The sequence below is a fragment of the Equus asinus genome, chromosome 14 (assembly GCF_041296235.1).
Source record: "Equus asinus isolate D_3611 breed Donkey chromosome 14, EquAss-T2T_v2, whole genome shotgun sequence".
In the NCBI taxonomy this organism is placed as follows: Eukaryota; Metazoa; Chordata; class Mammalia; order Perissodactyla; family Equidae; genus Equus; species Equus asinus.
The window spans coordinates 25,132,489-25,153,796 of NC_091803.1; the positions used below are offsets into that span (position 1 = coordinate 25,132,489).

The 21,308-nt window shown below is 51.7% G+C and overlaps 3 protein-coding genes across 6 annotated transcripts; 1 reads left to right on the top strand and 2 right to left on the bottom strand.

Moving 5' to 3' along the window:
* Window positions 1-2,848: 2,848 nt before the first annotated feature.
* ZNF48 (zinc finger protein 48) lies at window positions 2,849-7,666 on the bottom strand. Of its 3 annotated transcripts, none has more exons than XM_044747222.2 (3): window positions 7,173-7,472; window positions 6,912-7,005; window positions 2,849-5,735 (listed from the first exon to the last, which is right to left on the bottom strand). In XM_044747222.2, the coding sequence occupies exons 2-3, from the start codon at window positions 6,988-6,990 to the stop codon at window positions 3,934-3,936; spliced, it is 1,881 nt and encodes a 626-aa protein (XP_044603157.1). In that variant the 5' UTR covers window positions 6,991-7,005; window positions 7,173-7,472; the 3' UTR covers window positions 2,849-3,933. The 3 variants fall into 3 exon arrangements, with proteins under 3 accessions (XP_044603157.1, XP_044603158.1, XP_044603159.1); XM_044747223.2 differs by lacking the exon at window positions 7,173-7,472 and adding an exon at window positions 7,545-7,666 and having other exon boundaries at window positions 2,856-5,735; XM_044747224.2 differs by having other exon boundaries at window positions 2,856-5,735; window positions 7,209-7,400.
* A 6,406-nt stretch (window positions 7,667-14,072) lies between these two features.
* On the top strand, window positions 14,073-17,975 carry SEPTIN1 (septin 1). 2 transcript variants are annotated; one of them, XM_044746371.2, is made up of 11 exons: window positions 14,073-14,239; window positions 14,566-14,656; window positions 14,750-14,836; window positions 15,082-15,205; window positions 15,524-15,658; window positions 15,756-15,873; window positions 16,515-16,616; window positions 16,737-16,836; window positions 17,032-17,197; window positions 17,435-17,525; window positions 17,630-17,975. In XM_044746371.2, exons 2-11 carry the CDS (start codon window positions 14,647-14,649, stop codon window positions 17,714-17,716), a joined length of 1,020 nt encoding a protein of 339 aa, XP_044602306.1. In that variant the 5' UTR covers window positions 14,073-14,239; window positions 14,566-14,646; the 3' UTR covers window positions 17,717-17,975. The 2 variants fall into 2 exon arrangements, with proteins under 2 accessions (XP_044602306.1, XP_070340689.1); XM_070484588.1 differs by having other exon boundaries at window positions 14,111-14,394.
* Window positions 17,976-18,143: 168 nt separating this feature from the next.
* Window positions 18,144-20,555, bottom strand: MYL11 (myosin light chain 11). The gene is made up of 7 exons (XM_014842410.3): window positions 20,301-20,555; window positions 19,564-19,659; window positions 19,244-19,319; window positions 18,955-19,059; window positions 18,781-18,859; window positions 18,427-18,475; window positions 18,144-18,342 (listed from the first exon to the last, which is right to left on the bottom strand). Exons 1-7 carry the CDS (start codon window positions 20,301-20,303, stop codon window positions 18,238-18,240), a joined length of 513 nt encoding a protein of 170 aa, XP_014697896.1. The 5' UTR covers window positions 20,304-20,555; the 3' UTR covers window positions 18,144-18,237.
* Window positions 20,556-21,308: the final 753 nt, after the last annotated feature.

Consider the following 21,308-nt stretch of genomic DNA (forward strand, 5'->3'; position numbering starts at 1 on the left):
GGGCATAATTTGGATGTTGGGATTACATCTGGTCAAATTGATGCTCTTCCCCAGAGCTGGGAAAAGGGGGCAAATGCCTGGATACTCACACTCAAGATCCCCAAAAGCCACTTTGCTTGTGTTCATTCTTTCATCAAGTATATATTGAGCCCTGCCATGTGTCTGGCGCCATTCTAGGTATTGCAGATGCAGTAGTGAACAAAACAGACAAAAATCTTGGCTATTATGGCACATCTAAGGGTGTAAAAAATGTAAACAAGTAAATAAACAAGATAATTCAGATAATGCTATGTGCAAGAAGGAAATAGGGCAAGATGATGCAACGGGGAGTGGTTATGGTTGGGGCGGCTTCTTTAACGTGGTCGAGGAAGGAATCTCTGAGGAAACAATATTTGAGATGAACTTTGATGAGAAAGGGTTAGCCATTTGAAAACCTAGAGGAAAAGTGTTCTAGACAGAACTTCAGAGGGCTTAAGGTGAGAATAAGCTTGGCATCTTTGAGGAACAGAAAGAAGGCTTGTGTGGCTGGAGCCAAGTGAGTTAGCAAGGGGAAATGTAATGTGGGAGGTGAGGAGAGGTAGGCAGGGGCCAGATTATGGCTGGAGCCCCACCTCTAGCAAAAAGTAAGGCCTTCTTGCCCTGATTCAGAGAATCAGTGAGGAGACTCAGCTGGGAACACTGAAAGTCCCTACTGGAAGGTCCTCCTGCTGTGGGAGGACTTTGAAACAGATGCTTGCAAAAGGAGGAAAAGGACTCCATCCATTTACAAACATGTACAAGAATCCACCTAGAATCAGATCTAGTTTCTGTTCTTGAGCATCTCATAGTTTAGTAAAGAAGATTGTGATAAAAGTAAATATATGAAAATAGATGTTCTGGCAGGAGAATAGTGGGATGAGTGAATAACTGAATAACTCCGTTGAAGGGAATGGATATTGGGTGCAGGCCTCACTGAGGAGATAAATGTGAAGGACCTTCAAAGATGAGTGGGAGTTTGTCAGATTGACAAGGAAGTAACAGCTTGTGAAGAGCACATCATGTTCCAAGGACACTGTTCACCAAAGTATTTAGTGAGGCCTATTGTGTGCCAGGCTCCTGTTAGGACTGGGAGGTAGAAAGTTGAATTTGGAAAAGTCTTTACCTCACTCCTCATTACTCTGCGTTTCACTATTTGCCTTCAGCCTCACTAGAACTTTACTTCAGCTCTTCAATCCCCAAGGATCTGGTGCATACTCTTCACTCTGCCTAGAACCCTCCATCTCGTCCCACCCCCCCCACCTCCTCCTTTCTTAGCTTACTCCAAGTCAGTCTTTAGGGCTAAAGATAATTGCTACTTCTTTGGAGAGGCCTTTGGATCAGGTAGGATTCTCTCCTCCGTGTATGCTTCCTGCATAGTCCTTACTACACTTGTAATGATTTGTTCAGTGTCTATCTTCTGTATAAAAACTGAGGGTAAGGACTTTGTCTTATCCATCCTTGTATCCTCAGTACGCAGCACACAGTAGGTAATGCTGTTATGAATGACTAATTATCCTCAAGAAGTCTTCGTGTGTTGAGTGCTCCGATGAAGGGGATTCCAACCCAGGTTGGAGGTTCAGGGAAGGCTCCTGGGAGGAAGTAATGCTTGAGGTATTTTGACTGGAAAGGTTGACAAGTGTGTGTTAGTATTCCAGGTACTTAAAGGAAACATTTAAGAGGCACAGGGCTGAAACCACACAAGTGGAAGGCCTTGAATGCCAACTAAGGACTTACGTTTTACACAGAAGATATGCGGAGATACGGCAGGATTTTTAATAAGGGGAGTGACATGGTCAGAAGTAATTTTACGAAGTTCACTGCAGACCGGCTTGAAGGCCGACCTGGTAGGGAAGGGAGACACGAAAACCAGCAAGAAGGATCTTCCAAAGGCCCGAAAGCCCTCCATTCAGGCCTATGGGTGTGTGTGCACTTAAGGACCGAAACCGTCGAGAACCCCAGGCCGGAACGCAAAATTCCAGGTTTCTAGTGTGTATAACGACTTGGCGGGGGTGGGAGGATGGTGAAGAACCGCACCGTCGCAAGTTTTCATTGGTTTCTAGGGAAGCCCGTCCGATGGTCAAGATATCGCGAGAGCTTCTATTCCGGGACCATTCCTGCAGATTAGCTGAGACCCCCCCCCCCCCCCCCCCCCCCCGAGAAGTTGCAAAGCCATGTACTTCATTTCCTAGATCGGCGAACCGCCCTAGCCTTCTTTGTCCTTGGCCAATCAGGTCAGTTCCTCTTTCCCCTTCCTCCCTATTGGCGCCCGCCTCGGAAGAAGCTAGGATTTGGAGTCCTCCTGATGACGCACGGGTGGCTGGGAAATACGGTTGCCTTTTCCAGGGGATTGAGGCATTCCCTTTGCCCTCCCTTTGGGCTGTGCTGCCAGATGACCTGTTTCTCGACAAATAAAAAGGGTCTCAGGGACCCTTTCTGAGTTTCCCATACGCAGAGCATCAGTGTCGGGGCCTTTCGCGCCCGTGCGAGACCGACCGGTTGCATTTCTCCCGGTACCTGTCCCCATAGCAACAGCGCTCGCTGAACACCCCTCCCACCCCGTGGGGTCGCGTGTTTTCTCTTTTAAGGGTCGCTCTCATTGCTGTGGGCAGCCAGAACTCAGGTCTGTGGTAACAGTTGACAGGCCTGGTGGCCATTTTTTAACCAGATGTCCCAGTTAGAACTCGGTTGACTATGCCAAGCCAACTTCTTTACTTGGGCCCAAAGAGGGCAAGGGACCCACACAAGTTTACATACGGCTTATGGGTTTCATCTGTGGTGACCATCGACACCTTTTTCACCCTTCACCATGCACATTCACAGGCACACAAATAGAGTCCAAGCCTCAGACAAGAAGTTGTTTATTGGTGAGAAGACACATGGAGATGTGGCTGTCAGGCCTTGGAGCTTCCCTGGCCTCTCCTTACTCCAGTCCTGCCCTTCTCCCAGCCAGTTTGTCTCTACTGATATCCACCAGGACCTGGGCTTAGCATCCAGAGCAGATGAGTGCTCCTTCTGCTGTCTCTGATCTATTCTGCCAGTGTCCCGTCTGCCGGTGTCAAGGTGGTTTGGGGTTCTCCAGGGCAGATAGGTCTGGGCTCTGTCCAAGAGTGCCCTTCCCGGCTAAGACCATATCCAGTAGCCTGATGCTGGGTACTGCCTGCCACACAGTAATACTCTCTCCATCAAAAGGATGATCAAGATGCCCCTTCCTCATTCTGTCACTCTAAACTCCAGAAGTCTCATTGTTGCAGCTCATAAAGTCAAACAAACCATGGTTCAGGATGCTGGTCTCCTAGTGGCAAGATTGGGAGGGATTAATTCTTTTTTTTTTTCTGAGGAAGATTAGCCCTGAGATAACATCTGCTGCCAATCCTCCTCTTTTTGCTGAGGAAGACTGGCCCTGAGGTAACATCCGTGCCCATCTTCCTCTACTTTCTATGTGGGACACCTACCACAGCATCGCTTGCCAAGCAGTGCCATGTCTACACCTGGGATCCGAACCGGTGAAACCCGAGCCACCCAAGCGGAACGTGCGAACCCAACCGCTGCGCCACTGGGCCAGCCCAGGGATCAATTCTTAACAGGTTAAGAGACAGCAGGAATTTAGGGTTCTTTAAGAGCCCTTAGGTTAAGGCCAGTTTATTCATTCAACAAGTATTAGAGTGCCCACTGTGTAGTAGGCAGTGCTCTAGAAGCTAGGGGTATAGACCACACTGGCAAGGTTCTGAGCCCAGGCAGGACAGTTTCCTGAGCTTCAAGGTCATTGTCTCCAATCTCTATTTCTATCTGTTCACTCCTTTCTCCCATTTCTTCCCATCCTTCTCCCTCCCACCACCTCCCAGACCCTTTCTTCTCTGCTTAAGCAGCAGACACCCTCCCTTTGGTCTCTTGGGCCTCCACCCTCCCTGGACCCCATCATTCCAGTTCTGTTGGTGGCTCTCCCTTGAGGGGCCTTGCCCGACCATCCCCTGTCCCAAAGGGCCTCAGGACCAGGTGCCCACGCTGGTGCTTGATACGGGCAGAACTGTCACCAAAACCCTTGCCACACTCTGCACATTTGTATGGCTTCTCCCCAGTGTGTGTGCGCCTATGTTTGACAAGATCTGAGCTCCTAGGGAACTCCTTCCCACAGAAACCACACACATGGAGCTGGCTGGGTCCAGAGGGCTGGGCCTGGACCCGGGGTCGAGGAGCTGTGGGTGCTGGGCCAGGGGGGTTATGTGGCCTTAGGAGAGTGGATGGTGGTGGTGGCCGAGCCCGTGCACCACGGTGGGTGCGGAGGTGCTTGACTCGGGCTGAGCTGTCAGCAAAACCCTTGCCACACTCAGGGCAGAGGTAGGGTTTTTCCCCCGTGTGTACACGATGGTGTTTCACCAGGTCTGAGCTTCGGCGGAAGCCCTTGCCACACTCAGGGCACTTGTGGGGCTTGTCACCCTCCAGTGGTGGGGGTGGCTCCCCAGCCTGTGGGCCACCGGGCTCTGGCTCCAAACCAGGCAGGCCAAAAGGCCCATCACCCGAATGTGAAGGGCTTCGAGGTGTCAGCGGGGGGCTAGTGCCAAGAGGCGGTGGGGGTGGGCTTGAGCTGGGGGGTGGGCTGGGGATCAGGGGGGCCAGGGGGTAGCCTGGGAAGCTGAAGTCCTGGGGCTCCATGTGAGTGAGGCGATGGCGGAGAAGGGTGGAGCTGAGACTGAAGGTGCGGTCACATTCCGGGCAGGCATGAGGCCTCTCGCCACTATGGGTGCGGAGGTGCTTGACCCGGGCAGAGCTGTCAGCGAAGCCCTTGCCACACTCAGGGCACAGGTAGGGCTTCTCTCCTGTGTGCACCCGGAGGTGCTTTACCAGGTCTGAGCCCCGCGCAAACTCCTTTCCACACACGTCGCAGCCAAAAGGTTTGGGCCCCAGGTGACTGCGCTGGTGGCTCAGAAGGCTGCAGCTGAGCACAAATCTTTTGCCACAATCGATGCAGATATATGGCTTGTCCTGGGCCTTAGGTCCCTGTGGAGCTGCCATAGCTGCTCGAGATGGCTGCCGTCGGGGCATCACAGGCCGAGGGGGCTGTTCCCCCCGGTGTGTCCGCTGGTGCTTTATGCGGGCAGAACTGTCACCAAAGCCCTTGCCACAGATGCCACACTTGTAGGGCTTCTCGCCGGTGTGTGTCCGCTGGTGTTTCACGAGATCAGAACTCTGCCGGAAGCTCTTGCCACATTCACCGCAGATAGTGGGGCGCTCACCACCAGGGATCCTGGATCGAGGAATCTTTGGGGGGCCCTGGGCTGGTGGTCGGGCTCTGTAGGGCTTTTCACCACTATGAGTTCGCTGGTGTTTGATACGGGCAGAGCTATCCCCAAAGCCCTTGCCGCAGACCCCGCACTTGTAGGGTTTCTCCCCTGTGTGGGTCCGCTGGTGTTTCACCAGATCCGACATCTGCCGAAAGCTCTTACCACACTCGCCACACACAGCAGCCCGATCACTAGCCTGGCCCCAGCGTGGTTCTCCCAGGAGCCGGGGACCTCTGCCCCGAGCCTGAGGTTTTCCTGGCCCCTCTCTTTGCACCCACAAGTCATCCCAAGTCTGGATGCCTTCGGGTTTGAGAGAGGCATTTCCTACTTCATGACCTGGGGCCAAATCTTCCTCTTCCTTGAACCCCAAGTCATCCTCCTGTGGGGTATGTTGAAACTCATCTGGCTGAGAAATCTCCACATTCTCACTCCCTAGACCTGGGGAAAGAAAAGGAAGTTGTAGACCCTGCCCTTTGGCTCAGCCTCTATCTTCAACAGCAACCTCCCCAGGAAGGCTCCTTGACAATCTGTGGTCACGAGCATCTCTCTCACTCTCTCTCCTCTGAACTTCTAGAGCACTTATTGTCTGTGCATCTCATTAATAATAGGAACTTCCTTTTACTGTGCCCTTATTATGTGCCAATCACTGAACTAAGCCTAATTGAATCCTTGCAAACAATCCTATGAGGTAATACTATTACTGTCTCTATTTTACAGATGTGAAGACTCAGAGAATTTAAGTCACTTGCTCAAGGTTATAAAGGCTAGAAAGCAGCAAAGCCAGGTTTCTAACTCAGGTCTGTCTGATTCCCAAGCTTGCCTTACCCACAACATTATATTGTCTCTATTTGGAAAACCAAGAATTTGCTATTTCTATTCTATCTTTTCATATTAGCTCATTCTGTAATTTATTACTTCAATCATCTTGTGTGTACCTGAGAGGACCCAGCACACACCACTCCCTCAAGATGCTCAGGGTTGGTAGGAGATAAGATAAAGCACAAATAATTATAACTGTGGGCTCAGAATAACTGTGCTGTCACAGAGAGAGGAAATAAGGAGACAGGGCCGGTCTTTAACAGCAAAGAAAAGAGTAACCATTGAGAGGAATAGAAGATTAAGCTGGAAAGGGATGTTGGGACTAGATTAAGCATGTAACGTCTGCATTCAACACTAGGTTAAGGCTTTTAATTAGCAGGCAGAAGGGAGCTAGGGAAGGTTTTTCAGAAAGGAAACAGGATAAGATTTGGACTTAGATCAATGTGGCTGCAGAGTGCATCATTGAAGAGAAAAGGGCTGAGGGGATTGCCAAAGGGCTGTTGCTATTGCCAGGATGAGACAGAATGAGGCTTGAAGTAGGACAGAGGCAGTGAGAATGGTGATGACTGTCCAGGAAGGGAAGAAAGACCATGAGATGATGCTCCTCACGGCCTGGCGCACAGAAGGTGCTCAGAAACACTGGCTCTTTTCCCTCGGCCTTGGGTCTCCTCCCACTCTCTCCCTGGAAGGAGACTTCATATCCGATTTTTCCGGGTCTCGGCCAGGCTGATCCCAGCACCGGAGTCCCCACCCAACCATTACCTTCCCACGGCGGCGCATCGCCAGGGCCCTCACCTGTGCGGGCGCCTCTCAGCTGCTCCCTCTCCTCCGGGCCATGAAGATCCGGGTCCCAGGGCTCCACTGCGCGCTCCATCGCCAGCACGCCGCCCTGAGCAAGGGGACAGATACAACCCCACGGTCACACAGTCATGTGCGGCCCGCGGCGCCCTGCCGCTGCTGTCTGCCGGCCGGCGCGGACACCGGGCAGCGTCCGGGTCCGAGGTGCGGGGCGCGGCTCTTGGTGACCCCCGCCCGCGCCGCTGGTCGCCCCTGCACCTGCTGCTCCTTCCGGCACGCAGCTGCCCCCTTCACCTCCCGGCCATCACCGGCTCCGCCATCCCGGCGCCCTCCAGAGCTCCTCGGCGGGGCTCCGGTGCCCAAGCCACTGACGGATGTGGGATACAGGATCCGGGATCCGCGCCAAACGTGGAAGGGGCTCGGACCCAGGAGTCCCGGGGGCGGCCGCCGGGGGCGGGGACGGGAAGCGGAAGCGCTGGGCCGCACCGAGCCGCTCTAGGACCTCGGAGGAGCTGCACGCCTGTGGGGGCCGCCCGCGTCCTCCCTAGCTCGGTGGCCGGCGGGCGGCCGCGTGCCGCGGAGAGGGCTACTCTAAGCCGAGGACAGTTGCCCGAACTCGGTGGTATTAACCGTGTGCCTCCTGGGCTGGAGCTGGGTGATGAGGACCGAAGACTCTTCCTAATTGTCTCCGTGTTGGGCCACCTGCGCCGACCTACCCGCCTGGCCAACTGCGCCAGCCACTCCAGCCCTGAGAGACAAAGAGATCCAAACATGGACCCAAGGAAAGGGGTGGGGGAAAGACCAAGGCAGACAAAGGGCGGCAGAGGGCGGCGGAGCCCCCAGACGGGACGGGGGCGGGGCACCGAGACGCAGGAAACAAAGCGGGGCCGGTCCGAGAAGCCAGACGCCGAGGGCTCGGGGTGGGGCGTGGGGCTGGGGGCTGGGCTAGGGGAGACCGAGGCTGGAGCGGAGGCTAGAGGAGGGCGCCGGATAAATGCTGGCAAGAGGCGGACAGACAGAATCAGAAGTGGGGCCCAGAACACAGACCCTAAGCCAGAGACTCAGACACAAAGTCATAACCTAGAAGCCCTTAATCAGAGAGGACGCAAAGGCAGAGAGAGACCGAGAGACAGCGACAGACTAAAAATAGAAGAACAAAAGATTGGCCACCAGAGACAAAGATGTAGAAACAGATAAAGTCATTGAAGCAGAGTCGGAGGAGCTGTAAGAAAAGGCAGGGAGCCTGGAGAGAAATAAGCTCAGAGGCAGAGGAACAAAGACAGTGAAACAGGCAGAGACGAGAGACACAAAGAGGCCATGGGGAGACTAGGGACAGGTTGACCGTCCTACATAGGCCAAGCCCTGGGAGAGGCTGAAACATGAAATCCTGTTTTCCAGCTTGGTGGGGCCCTGGCTGGGGTGTGTTGCAGCAGATCAGGGGCATGATGCCAAGTTGCCTTTGGGGAGAGGGGATTGCCTGGAAGTGTCTGCAGCCCATCTGATGATGAGGAGGGGTGACAGAGGTTTATATATTAATTCACATTTATTAGCATCTCGGTGCTAAGCCAAGGGTTTGGGATAAAGAGATGAAACACATGGAAGATTTGTTCTTGGACTGCTACCAATTTAAAGGGACAAGCACACAATTCTTGAAAAATTGAGAACTGTAAGGGCATAAGAGTTACATGGACTCATTCAAGATAGTGTGGGAGAGCAGGAAGGGTTCTATTCTGTGGGAATGAGCCTGCATGGCTCTGTGTGCCTGGTATGTACAGAAGTTAGACACTGGTAGAAACAGGGACCATAAATCAATCAGCACATACTTATTGATCACCAAGAAATATCTAGACACTGTCTATGCCCTAGAAATACAGAGAAATTCCTCAGGGAGCTGTCAGCCCTGTAGAATATAGAGATGTGCAGATGATGTGACAGATTCTATACTGACTTTATGAGAAAGGTATGCTAGGAGTGTAGTGCAGAGAAAGATACCTTCTGTAGAGTTTAGTGGCTGTGGACACTGTCTTTAAGGTCATTAATTCAGTTTGATTCCTGGCCTTGTCATTTACTACTGTTTGTTTGACCTTGGGGAAGTTACTTTTGTTTCTTGAACTGTAACATGGGGATGACAATACCTAACTTGAATGGTTGAGGATTGATATGTGTAAAGCACATAGCAGAAAATATCAGCTATTACTCTTTTGGCTGGAGTAACCAAGAAAGAAGGTAGCATTTTTGAGCTGATCATTTCAGGGCAGCTAAGACTTCAGCAAAGTCTAGAGCCTGGCTAAAGTGAGGGCTGATGAAGACCTCTAGGCAGAGGGAATGAAATGAACAGCAGCCCACATACTAATTGAAAACCTACTACTAGAAGCTTAAGATCCAAAGATGATTAAGACCTATCCTCAGGAAACTATAGAATAGTTATGTTTTAATGTGTCATGAGTTTACATAATAGGAAAGCAGTGCAAGCTAGAGATAGAATGGTAAGTTTATTCATTTGTTCCGCAAACATTTCCTGGGGAATCCACCATGTGGCAGGCACTTGTGCTGGGAAACAGAGATAAGAGGGTACCAAATGGCAAAGAGCCAGCTCCCCTTGGAGGAACCTTCCCCCAAAGGCTGGCTAGCCCACACACCATACTTACTTTCAGAGCTAGCTCTGACTTTAAGAAGACAAAGCCTGGAGTTATTGGGTCTGAATCTGAACTCAGGTCTAAAGATGCAAAAGCCCCTCCAGGGATGTCTGGTAGGGCCATAGGTAACTATGAAGACATGGTGGTGAGATGAAAAAGAACTAATCCAGATGATTATTAAATGGGAAAACTGCTGTCCACCATACACTGCCCCATAGGAAGCTCAAGGTGGGACCTTTCTTCAAGCAAACAGGCCCCAAGCCTTATCACATAAATAGTGGGGTGTAATTTGTTATAGTTAATAAGCATGTAAAAGGAATGTTGTGTCACTATTAACTCATGTTATTGCTGCACTTAACAGAAAGACCAGCCAAGAGCCTTTTCTACAGGGTGATTGTTTTTTTTTTTAAGATTGGCACCTGAGCTAACATCTGTTGCCAATCTTTTTTTTCTTCTTCTTCTTCTCCTCCCCAAAGTCCCCCAGTACATAGTTGTACATTCTAGTTGTAGGTCCTTCTGGTTGTGCTGTATGGGACGCTGCCTCAGCATGGCTTGGTGAGTGGTGCCATGTCCTCGCCCAGGATCCGAACCAGTGAAACCCTGGGCTGCCGGAGTGGAAGTGCGCGAACTTAACCACTAGGCCACGGGGCCAGCCCCAGGGTGATTTGTGAATATGCACAAATGCCTTAAATGTGTGACTTCTTTTGACTCAATAATTCCTCTTATAGAAATTAGGCCCAAGGAAATGGTTGGACAAGTGTACAATGATAGCACCACAAACATATTCACCCAGCTCAGCGTTGCTTATCACAGGGAAGATTAGGAGTCAACCTAAATACTAAGAATCTATAAAAATGATAATTTAGATATGTTTTTATTATCATAGAAAGATGTAGAGAACATATGAAGTGAGAAAAGCAGATTTCCAGGGCCCACCCTATGGCCAAGTGGTTAAGTTCGCGTGCCCCACTTTGGCGGCCCAGGTTTCCACTGGTTCAGATCCTGGGTGCGGACATGGCACCACTCATCAAGCCATGCTGAGGAGGCATCCCACACAGCAGAACCAGAAGGACCTACAACTAGAATATACAACTATGTACTGGGGGTCTTTGGGAAGAAGAAAAAAAAGATTGGTAACAGATGTTAACTCAGGTGCCAATCTTTAAAAAAAAAAGCAGATTTCCAAGCAAAGTTATTGGATAACCCTAGTTTTGTAAATATTTATATGTATAAACATAGGAGAAAATCTAGAAGGATAAAAATCAAACGGGGTTCTATAATGGTAGTGATATTAGACGTAAATTTTTCTAATCCATTTGTGTTTTCTAATTTTTCTATGAGAATATATGTTGGTTATACAATAAATAAGTAAATAAACATGTTATTTTCTTAAAGGCTATTGAATAAGTCAGGCAGAAGCTGATCAGAGTCTGAGCCCTGGACAGGGCCGTGGGGTGGAAGGTGTAGAGAGAAGGGGACCAATTTTTCTGATCGATAGGAAGGACTTCCGAACCAGTTGGATATGCTTGTGGAGAGGGAGGGAGGGAGGGAGGAGTTCGAGTTTTAACTAAGACCGTAGGGCCGCTCAGCCTGATGAGATATGCAGGAGGAAAGGCTGCAGAGGAGGGATGGGGGCGGGGAGGGGCGATAATTATCCCTTCCCTTGGCTTCTCTAAGTCCTTTGTTTATCTACATTACACTGCAGTTTTAGCACCAATGCCGTGTGTCACACTTACTTGTGGCTGGCTGTCTCCCCAGAGGACCACAACCCTGATTCACTCTGTCTGGATCCTCAGCAACTAATCCAGCAGACCAGTCACTAGATTTGAGCTGGTGGCACTGTCACACCCCCTCTGCTCTTGTAATATCAATAACTAGCATTCTGTGTGAGCTCATCTCAAATGCCAGGCACTGTACTAAGAACTTTATGTGTATTAGACCTCATCATGACCCTATGAGGTAGAATTATTAATGGCGCCATTTAATAGATAAACAGATGAAGTCACAGAGAGGTTAAAGTAAGATGTCCAAGGTGACACAGCTAATAAGATCATATAGCTCTTAATCACTATACGTCCCTATAATCATATCAACTTTACACAGCCTCTGTGAGTTCAGTGTAGGAGGAGCTTCTAATCCCATTTGATAGATAAAGAAAGTAAAGCCCACAGGTGTGACTTTCCTAAGGTTACATGAAGGGAAGGTACTAGAAAGAAGGTTGAAGTAAGGATAAGATATACACATGGCAACAAGGATGGATCTTAAAAAATAGTGCTTGGGGCCGGCCCCGTGGCCGAGTGGTTAGGTTTGCATGCTCTGCTTTGGAGGCCCCGGGTTTTGCCAGTTCGAATCCTGGGCATGGACATGGCACCGCTCATCAGGCCACGCTGAGGTGGCATCCCACATGCCACAACTAGAAGGACCCACAATAAAAAATACACAACTATGTACTGGGGGGTTTTGGGAGAAAAAGAAAGAATAAAATCATTTGTGTCAACATGTACTGTATACTACACCTTTTAAAAAATGTATACAAATCCAGAAATTACACATTAGCACATTAGAGTGGTTGCCTTAGGGTGAGGAGGGAAATGACTGAGCTCTGAGGCTATATTAGCCTGCTCAGCCTGCCAGAACAGAATACCACAGATTAGGAGACTTAAATAGCAGACAATTATTTTTTCATAGTTCTGGAGACTGGAAGTCCAAGATCAAGGTGCCAGCAGGATTGGTTCCTGGTGAGGAACCTTGGGTTGTAGACAGCTGCCTTCTCACTGTGTCTTCACATGACCTATCCTCTGTGCCCGCACAGACAGAGATTGCTGGTGTCTCTTCTCCTTATGAGGGCACCAGACCTATCAGATCAGGGCCCCACCTTTTGTCTTCATTTATCCTTAATTACCTCCCTAAAGTCCCTATCTTCAAATATAGTACCATTAGGGTTAGGGCTTCAACACATGAATTTGGCGGGGGACACAATTCAGTCCATAACAGTGGCTAAAAGGGAAATAATAAACAGAATAAAAAGGAGTGGAGAAATAAAATGGGTTTGGAGTGGTAGGCAGGATCCAGATCAAGCAGGGCCTCATAGGCCATAGTAAGGAGACTAGCTTTAAAGCCTTGGATAAGTTAATTTACTTGCCCGAGGTCTCCTAGCTCATAAAGGCTAAAGCCAGAGTTTGTATATATGACTGATTGACTCCAGAGCCCATTGTCATCCAGAACCACTCTGAATTCTGATAACAAAGTAGAAATGTGTGTAACATGAGGAACCTGGAGTTCAGAGAGGTCAAGTGACTTCCCCAAGGTTACACACTATGTGGTAGAGCTGAGGTTTGGGGAATTCTTTCTGACTCCAAAGCAAGGCTCCTTTTACGTGGTATGTAGCCTCTCAGCCCTTTGACTAATTTCATTCTTTCATGTATTTATTTACCTGCTATATTATTATTTATTTATTTTGCTGAGGAAGATTCACCCTGAGCTAACATCTGTGGCAATCTTCCTCTACATTGTATGTGATGTGGGTCACCACCACAGCATGGCCACTGACAAGTGGTGTAGGTCTGTTCCTGGGAACCGAACCTGGGCCCCTGAAGCAGAGCTTGCTGAACTTAACCACTAGGCCACAGGGCTGGCCCCTCATCTAGTATATTATTAATTGGCACCTCCTTTTTTTTTTTCTAATATTTTATTTTTCCTTTTTCTCCCCAAAGCCCTCAGGTACATAGTTGTATATTTTTAGTTGTGGGGTCCTTCTAGTTGTGGCATGTGGGATGCCACCTCAGCATGGCTTGATGAGCGGTGCCATGTCCATGCCCAGGATTTGAACCGGCAAAACCCTGGGCCACTGAAGCAGAGCATGCAAACTTAACCACTCGGCCATGGGACCAGCCCCAATTGACACCTTCTTTGTGTCAGGCCCTGTGCAAGACACTGGGGATATAGAAATTAGGAAGACATATTCCCTGTCCTCAGAGCTCAACCAGGAGTGGGAGAGACAGCCAGGTAAGAACATGTGGGCATTGAAGGGGTCTGTGAAAGGTGCTGGGGAGTCCAGAGGAGGGACAATGACTCTGCCTAGGGTGGTGGAGGAAGCTTTCATAGAGGAAGAAGAGCCCTTTGAATCAAACCTTTGCCAGGTGAAGAGGACTTCACCTGATGCAAAAGAAGGAAAAGCTCAATGTAGGCAGAGCCACGGATGTGGGCATTTGCCAAGGGCAAGTGAGAGATGGGGTGATGAGGTCAGATGGGGGAGGCTTTGGCCACCATGCCACAATTCAGACTTGATTCTGAGGTCACTGGGGGGTCCCTAAATGGTTTGTGCAGGGCAGTGCCTTAGCCAGGATTCTGCAGGAAGGTCTGTCTAGCAAGGATGTCCAAAGATCTGAAGTCCTTTTAAGAATCCTCTGCATGAGTTGACAAGGAAAACTTGACGGCTCCTCCCACGCCTAATTCTGTTATGGCTTTTGGTTCACTCAGACCCTGGAAACTTTTTTTTTTCATCCCTGACAAGGCCTTCATCTCACTTGCTAGAGAGACCAGCCTGCTTCCTTCCTCTCTGCCTACACCCCACCTCCCATCAGGGTGATGCGGCTACAGTGGGGCTTGGAATAAAGGTGTACAGAGAAGACGGATTGAAGCTTCCCATAGGGGTGATACGCAAAGGGATCCAGGAGGTGGGGACACCAGGTATTCTTGGTCTTGGCTTTCCTTACCTCTCTGGGCCAGTTCGAGCATCTCAGCTTCCTACATTGCCCGCCCCCTTGTTTGCTGCACTCAACTTCCTGCCCCATCAGAGGAAGTGGGGATCGAAAGCAGGTGCAGCGACAGCTAGCAGGGCCATGGTGAGTCCTTATGCCCAGGAATCCGGGTTCTCTGCCCCTAGCCCCCAACCTCCAGGGTAGCCAGGCCCAGGTCAACCCATAGTAGGCTGACTTCTCCTAGCTAACCAGGTTATACTGGGGGCCCTGCCTGCTGCTCCCAGCAGCCTCATATTGTCCACCCCCCACCAACAGGACAAGGAATATGTGGGTTTTGCTGCCCTCCCCAACCAGCTGCACCGCAAGTCCGTCAAGAAGGGGTTTGACTTCACACTCATGGTGGCAGGTCTGCTTGTTTTGGAGAGGGGGCTGGTGAGAGTGTCCTCAAGAGATCCTGGCTGTCCCCTCACCTGACCAGTTGGACGTGTCCTATCCACAGGAGAGTCAGGCCTGGGGAAATCCACCCTTATCAACAGCCTATTTCTCACCAACCTCTATGAGGATCGGCAACTGCCAGAGGCCAGTGGTAAGACTCTCCCCATCCTCTCCAGGCACTCTGTGTCATCCCTGCTCTGTGTTCCCAGGCTGCACTCTCTTCCTTTCCATCTGGGTCTCCCATGACTTTCTGTGGGGTACTCAGGCAGCTCACTGCTTTTCTCTGAGATTCAGTTTCTTCCCCGGAAAAGTGGGTGGGGACAACTGATACTGAGAAAGGAAATTAGTCCTGCCTCAGAACCCTACCCAGCTCCCTGACCTCTCCCCACCCCATAGCTCGCTTGACACAAACGCTGACCATTGAGCGCCGGGGTGTGGAGATCGAGGAGGGGGGCATTAAGGTGAAGCTGACCCTGGTGGACACACCTGGCTTTGGGGACTCATTGGATTGCTCAGACTGGTGAGGAGTGGGAGAGGGGATGACAGCTAAGGCTCCCCATGTGGGCACTCTGTGGAGACTGAGGGGTCAGTTACGGGACTGGTCTGCCCTGACCCTCACCCACCCTGACCCAAAAGGTGGGGCCTGTTTCTGGTGGCCTTGTGGCGCAAAGTGCCCTGTGCTTCCCAACATCTGGCCTACACCTCTGCTAGTTTCCTCTGATGTCTTTGGTTGGAGCCAAAAAACTACTTCCCAGCCCCACAGTCCTGGTTAGCCTTGCCCTCTTCCCTGCCCTGTGGCCCCTGATCTCTGACCACATGTTCTCTCCCTACACCCCAGCTGGCTGCCTGTGGTGCACTTCATTGAGGAGCAATTTGAGCAGTATCTTAGGGATGAGAGCGGCCTGAACAGGAAGAACATCCAGGATTCCCGTGTCCACTGCTGCCTCTACTTCATCTCACCCTTTGGCCGAGGGTCTGAGGGGCACCCTGGGGGTTGGGGCATTTGGCGAGGACTTGGGAGGGGGGCCTGTGAGCCCCGAAGCTGAGCCCTGACTAATCCCTGGGTACAGGCTCCGGCCCCTAGATGTGGCCTTCCTCCGAGCGGTGCACCAGAAGGTCAACATCATCCCAGTCATTGGGAAAGCAGATGCCCTGATGCCTAACGAAACCCAGGCCCTCAAGCAGAAGGTATGTGTGGTGACCTCTGACCTTCGGCCCACATGAAGCCAAAAGACATCATCAAATGTGAACTCATCTTTGACTTCTTTGCTCTTGGGGTAGCCTTTTCAGAGCATGATGTGTCAGGCAAGACTGTAGGAAAGAGTTTCTGAAGAAAGTGGGTAATAAGCTGCCTGAAGGAGCCATGTCTCTGGAGGCTCAGAATAGAATTCCTGGACTAGATGCTTGGCTAAGTCCTGTCTGAGGGCAGGGGCATAGTTATGATGGTCCCTGATATCCCTCTGGCACCAGGATGCTGATGACGCCCCCTTCAGTGTCTTCAGAGCCCTCTCCCACTGTTTTTGCTATGTCTCTCTCTCTTTCTTGGTCTTTTGGTGTCTGCCTCATCTTAGAATCTTACAAGGCTTCAGCCTTTCCTGTTAGAGTGTCTTTGTCTCAGGTTTTCACAATCTATGTCTCAGTCTCTCACTGTCTGAGATTTTGTTTTTGGTCATCCTGTATGTCCATCTCTCACCATCTCTGTATTTCATGTCTTCTTCCCTGTCTCTGACCACCCAGTATCTGTACCTATACCTCACTGTCTCTGGCCATCAGTGTCTGTTGCTCACAGCCTCTTTGTTTCTCACTGTCTTTGCCTCTGTCTCTCTGAGATCCGGGACCAGTTGAAGGAGGAGGAGATCAACATCTACCAGTTCCCGGACTGTGACTCTGATGAGGATGAAGACTTCAAGAGGCAGGATGCAGAGATGAAGGTGCTGAGGCAAAGGAGGAAGGGGCAGAGAAACAGGGGAGGTAGATGTGGAGGTGGAAGCTAAGAAAGAGGTTTCTGCTCAGCAGTGGGCAATGGTGATCCCTGGACTCCTGCCCTCTAGGAAAGCATCCCTTTTGCAGTCGTCGGTTCATGCGAGGTAGTGAGGGCAGGCGGGATCCGACCGGTGAGGGGACGCCGCTACTCCTGGGGTACCGTGGAGGGTGAGTAAGGCGGGGCACCCGTTCTGAGGCCGTCAGGGAGCCAAGGCCACCTCTGAGTCAACAGCAGCCAACATGTGAAGTTGGGGCGAGCTCTGGTCCCGAGGGTCTTAGCAGCCAAAAGAGGGGTCCTTGGGTTGGAGACCCGACCCAGGGCTGGACCCGAAGCTCCCTGACGCTCGCCGGTCCGCCCCCCAGTGGAGAACCCCCATCACTGCGATTTCCTGAACCTGCGACGGATGCTGGTGCAGACACACCTGCAGGACCTGAAGGAGGTGACGCACGACTTGCTCTACGAGGGCTACCGGGCCCGCTGCCTACAGAGCCTGGCCCGGCCTGGGGCGCGTGATCGAGCCAGCCGTAGGTAAGAGCCGCAGCTGACTCAGGTGCTTCCAAGGCCCCGCCCTCACCATCTATGACCTCGCCTTCACCATCCAGACCTCTCTCGCAGTCTTTCCCCACCCACTTGGCTTACATCCCTAACCTCAAAAACATGGCTCAGCCTCTCAGACCCCTACCTGGCTCCAGGCCCTGCCTCGCGACCGTGACCCACAACCACAGGTCCCACCCTTGATTCCTATCCCTTTCCCCTACCCCCCAGTAAGCTTTCCCGGCAGAGCGCCACAGAGATCCCGCTGCCCATGCTGCCTCTGGCCGAGACAGAGAAGTTGATCCGCGAGAAAGACGAAGAGGTGAGCAAGCACCTCGCTTCCCCCGCGACCAAAGCCCCAAATCCTCCTCGAAGTCCCTCTCTGGCCTGGCCCGGTCCCACTGCCTGCAATCTTGCCCCACACAGCTGCGCCGCATGCAAGAGATGCTGGAGAAGATGCAGGCCCAGATGCAGCAGAGCCAGGCTCAGGGCGAGCAGTCGGACGCTCTCTGAGGTCCTGGCCGGGGCCCTGCTTTACCTCTGCTCCCCCTTCCGTTCGTCTCTTTTCCAATCCACAAACCCCCTCCCCCGCGCCCCAGCCTAGATTTGCCCTGGGTTCTTGGGCTAACGTGTTCTCCGGATCCCGGACTTTGTAGGCCCGCCTTTGGCTCCGCCCCCAATCCGCCCTCCGCCCACTTCACGATTCCCTGACTCCCCCCGACTCCCGCGCCTCTTCATCCAAGCTGTGACTTCAATAAAAGATTTCCTTGAGGCCACGCGAGTCTTCTCTTTCTCGGCAGAAATAAGTAGCGGGCGTAGCCAGTGGAACCGCCCCGCCCAGGCCTCCGGGCTACTATTTATTCATTCATTTGTTGGGTACTGGCTTTGTGCCAGCCAGTTTTTCAACCCGGCCTAAGCACCTCTCGCACGAACCCGCCGGTAAGAAACAAAGACCAGTTCAATTTTATTAGGAGTTGAGGCGCGGGGTCTGAGTGGCAGGAACGCATTGGCCAGCGGAGGCCTGAGTGACTTCCCTACTCCTGGTCCTTGGCGTCACCATGCGTGATGACGTAGCAGATGTTCTTGTAGTCCACGTTGCCGCCCACGTCGGGGGGGAAGGCCGCCCACATGTTCTTGATCTGGGGAAAGACACAGGAGCATCTCCTACCGGTTCCTTATGCGCCCCCTACCCCTAGCTTCTTCCGGGCCTCTCCCCCACTCACCTCTTCCTGGGAGAAGCGGTCACACTGTGTGGTAAGCAGCTCCTCCAGGCTGGAAAGAGGTGACATACGAGGAATTGAGATTGGGCTTTGTGATTCCTTTCCACTGCCTCCTACCTCGTCCTTGTTGCCATTCCTCGTCTCACCTTGAAAACTGGGGGCATTCTAGATCCCTCACTGGTCTCCCAGACACTCTGGCTTCCCGCTTTTCCCCTTCTCCCTATATGTGCTGTGAAAATTTAATCCTATCGCCCATTTCCACAGACCTAATTTCTACCTTACCTCTGGCAGTGGCTAAGCCTTGGTAGGAATTTAAGGAGGCTTTCTGTGTGGGAGCAGTTGGAGGCGGTCACTTACAACTGCTTCTTGATGGTGCCCTTCCCATCAGGGTCCAGGACCTTGAAGGCTCCAGTGATCACATCCTCAGGGTCGGCACCTTGGGGGTCAGAGGGCACATGAAGCTGAAGGGTCTGTCCCTGAAAGGTCTGGGGAGGGGCAGCTGGGGGCTTGGACCCAGAACACTTCATTCACCTTTGAGCTTCTCTCCAAACATGGTCAGAAAGACGGTGAAGTTGATGGGACCGCTGGCTTCCTTCATCATAGCATCTAGTTCCTCATTCTTCACATTGAGGCGCCCTGGAGCAGGGTCGGGGAAACATGGGCTGGAGTGGGGTTCTTCTCATAAATTCAGGTCATCCCACCCATTTTTCATCTGGGTAGACTGAGGCCCAGGGTGGAGCTGGCAGGGCTGGAACCCACGGCTGTTGAATTCCCAGGACTCTGCATCCTTGAATCTTTACAGGCAGGATGGGGGACTCACCCATGGCTGCGAAGGTGTCCCGCAGGTCTTCCTTGTCAATAATGCCATCACGGTTTTGGTCGATTACCGTGAAGGCCTGTGGAGGGCAGGGGCAAGGAGGGATTATGTCCGCATGGCCAGGCTTCAGCATCCCTACCCGAGGCAGATCAGATCCTGGCCCCAGCCAGCTGTCCTCTTACAACCCAAGCAGGGAGGGAAGCAAGGAATTCTAAACTCTTCCCCTCCCCCCAAACAGGTGCACATTCCAGGGAAGGGGTGGGGGGAGGGGCAGCAGAGGATGGCTTTGGTCAGCCTTCAGTCTCTCCTCTCCCCTCACTCACCTCCTTGAACTCCTGGATCTGAGTCTGGTCAAACATGGAGAAGACATTGGAGCTTCCACCCTCTGCTGCTGCCCTTCTCTTGGCCTTCTTGGGTGCCTGGGGGGTGAAGGTTGGGCAAAGGGGTCCATGGGCCAATCCCTATTCCTCTCTGGAGGCGATGGATTAGATTCAGTGCTCTTTGAGTCCATTCTTCTAAAGCAACTTTTCTGGTTCCAGGCTTCCCCCTCCTTATGACCTCTTTGCTGAGGGCACTTGCTTTACTTGCATCCCCAAATTCCTATCTGTAGACGTTGAGTCCCTATCCCTCCATCCTACTCAACAAGTGGAAGGTTCCTTCCTCCTCAGTGCCCTAAGCCTGCCTCCTCTGAGTCCCAAACTTGCGCTGTGACCTTGATCCACTCATTCACCCTGTCTGAACCTCTGCCTTTCATTTGTAAAATAGGAGTGGGAATCCTCACCTGGCCAGTCTCAGAGGTTTTTAGGAAGATGAAGCGCAGGAAGGTATAGAACTTGCTTTGAGAGAGGGACTGAGCTTCTGTGAGTGGAGTGTCTGGGCAGATTATCCTTGAATGGGTCCTTTAGGCCATCATTCTGTATGCTCCCCATTAGTGATACTAGGAAGGGAGGATTCATCTTTTTTCCTCTTGCTGGACTGGGGACCAGCTACCTTCTTTCAAAGGGTGAGGCTGTTCTGAGGTCTGAGGGATCTGGGCAGGGGCTGGGGGAGTCTCACTCACCATGTCTTTCGTCTCCTGGGGGCAAGGCAGTGGCTCTGGCTGGAAGGAAGCAAAGAGTCGCCTTGGGGAGGTCCCTCTGGGGTTATATAGTCCTGCCTGAGGGAGCCCTTAACATACCAGGGTAACCTTAGCCCTGTGGGTGCCCACCCCAGATACCAAAATAGCCGGCTCAGCGCCTCTCCTTTCTTGGAGGGCTGGCAGCAGCTGGAGCCCAGGGAGGCGGGGGGAGGGAGCAGGTCTTGGGATGCATGTCTCACTAGGACCTGGGCAAAAAGGGATGTTCTTTCTCCCAAAAGGGGGCTGGAATGTGCCAGAGTTCAGAGAGGGCACAAGCTGAGCCACAGTACTGGGAGAGAGATAACCAGGCCCCTGCTCCCCATGGGGTGGGCCCAGATTTAAACCCAGCAAATTTATTGAGCACTTACAGTATGCCAGGCGCTGAGCTGTGCTTTGTGGGTGCACTTTGGCAAACGCAAACCCCCCACGTTGTGGAGTTCACAGTCAAGAATGTGTATGTGTAGGGATAGTGGCAGAGCTTAAAGGTGGGAGAGAGCAGTCTGGGGAAGCCGAAGGATCAGGAAGTTCTTCTACATCCCCTTCAAGGAAAGGGGGGATTTTGTGAGGAAAGATGGAATTCCTGGGTATGAAGACACCAGAGAGCCTGGAGCAGAGAAGCTTGCTCTGTGATCTTGGGCTTTGTGCCTCAACTCCCCATCTTGGTTTCCCCCTCTATAAAATGGGGATGTAATTCCCATCCCACGGAACTTTGGATGTGAACACTATTTGGAAACAGTTTACTGAAGTATAATCATTATAATTAATATTTAGGCCTGGCCTTGGTGGAACTTACAGGGTAGCTGTGGAGATGGGATAAATGCAGAAAAAGACATACCCACCTGTGAGGAGTGCGGAAGTAGAGGGCATGGCAGTCCTGTCTAGGAGTATTGGGAATAACTTTATGAAGGCCAGTAGAAGTGACTCAGGTGAAAGTGGAGGAGCAGGTGTGCT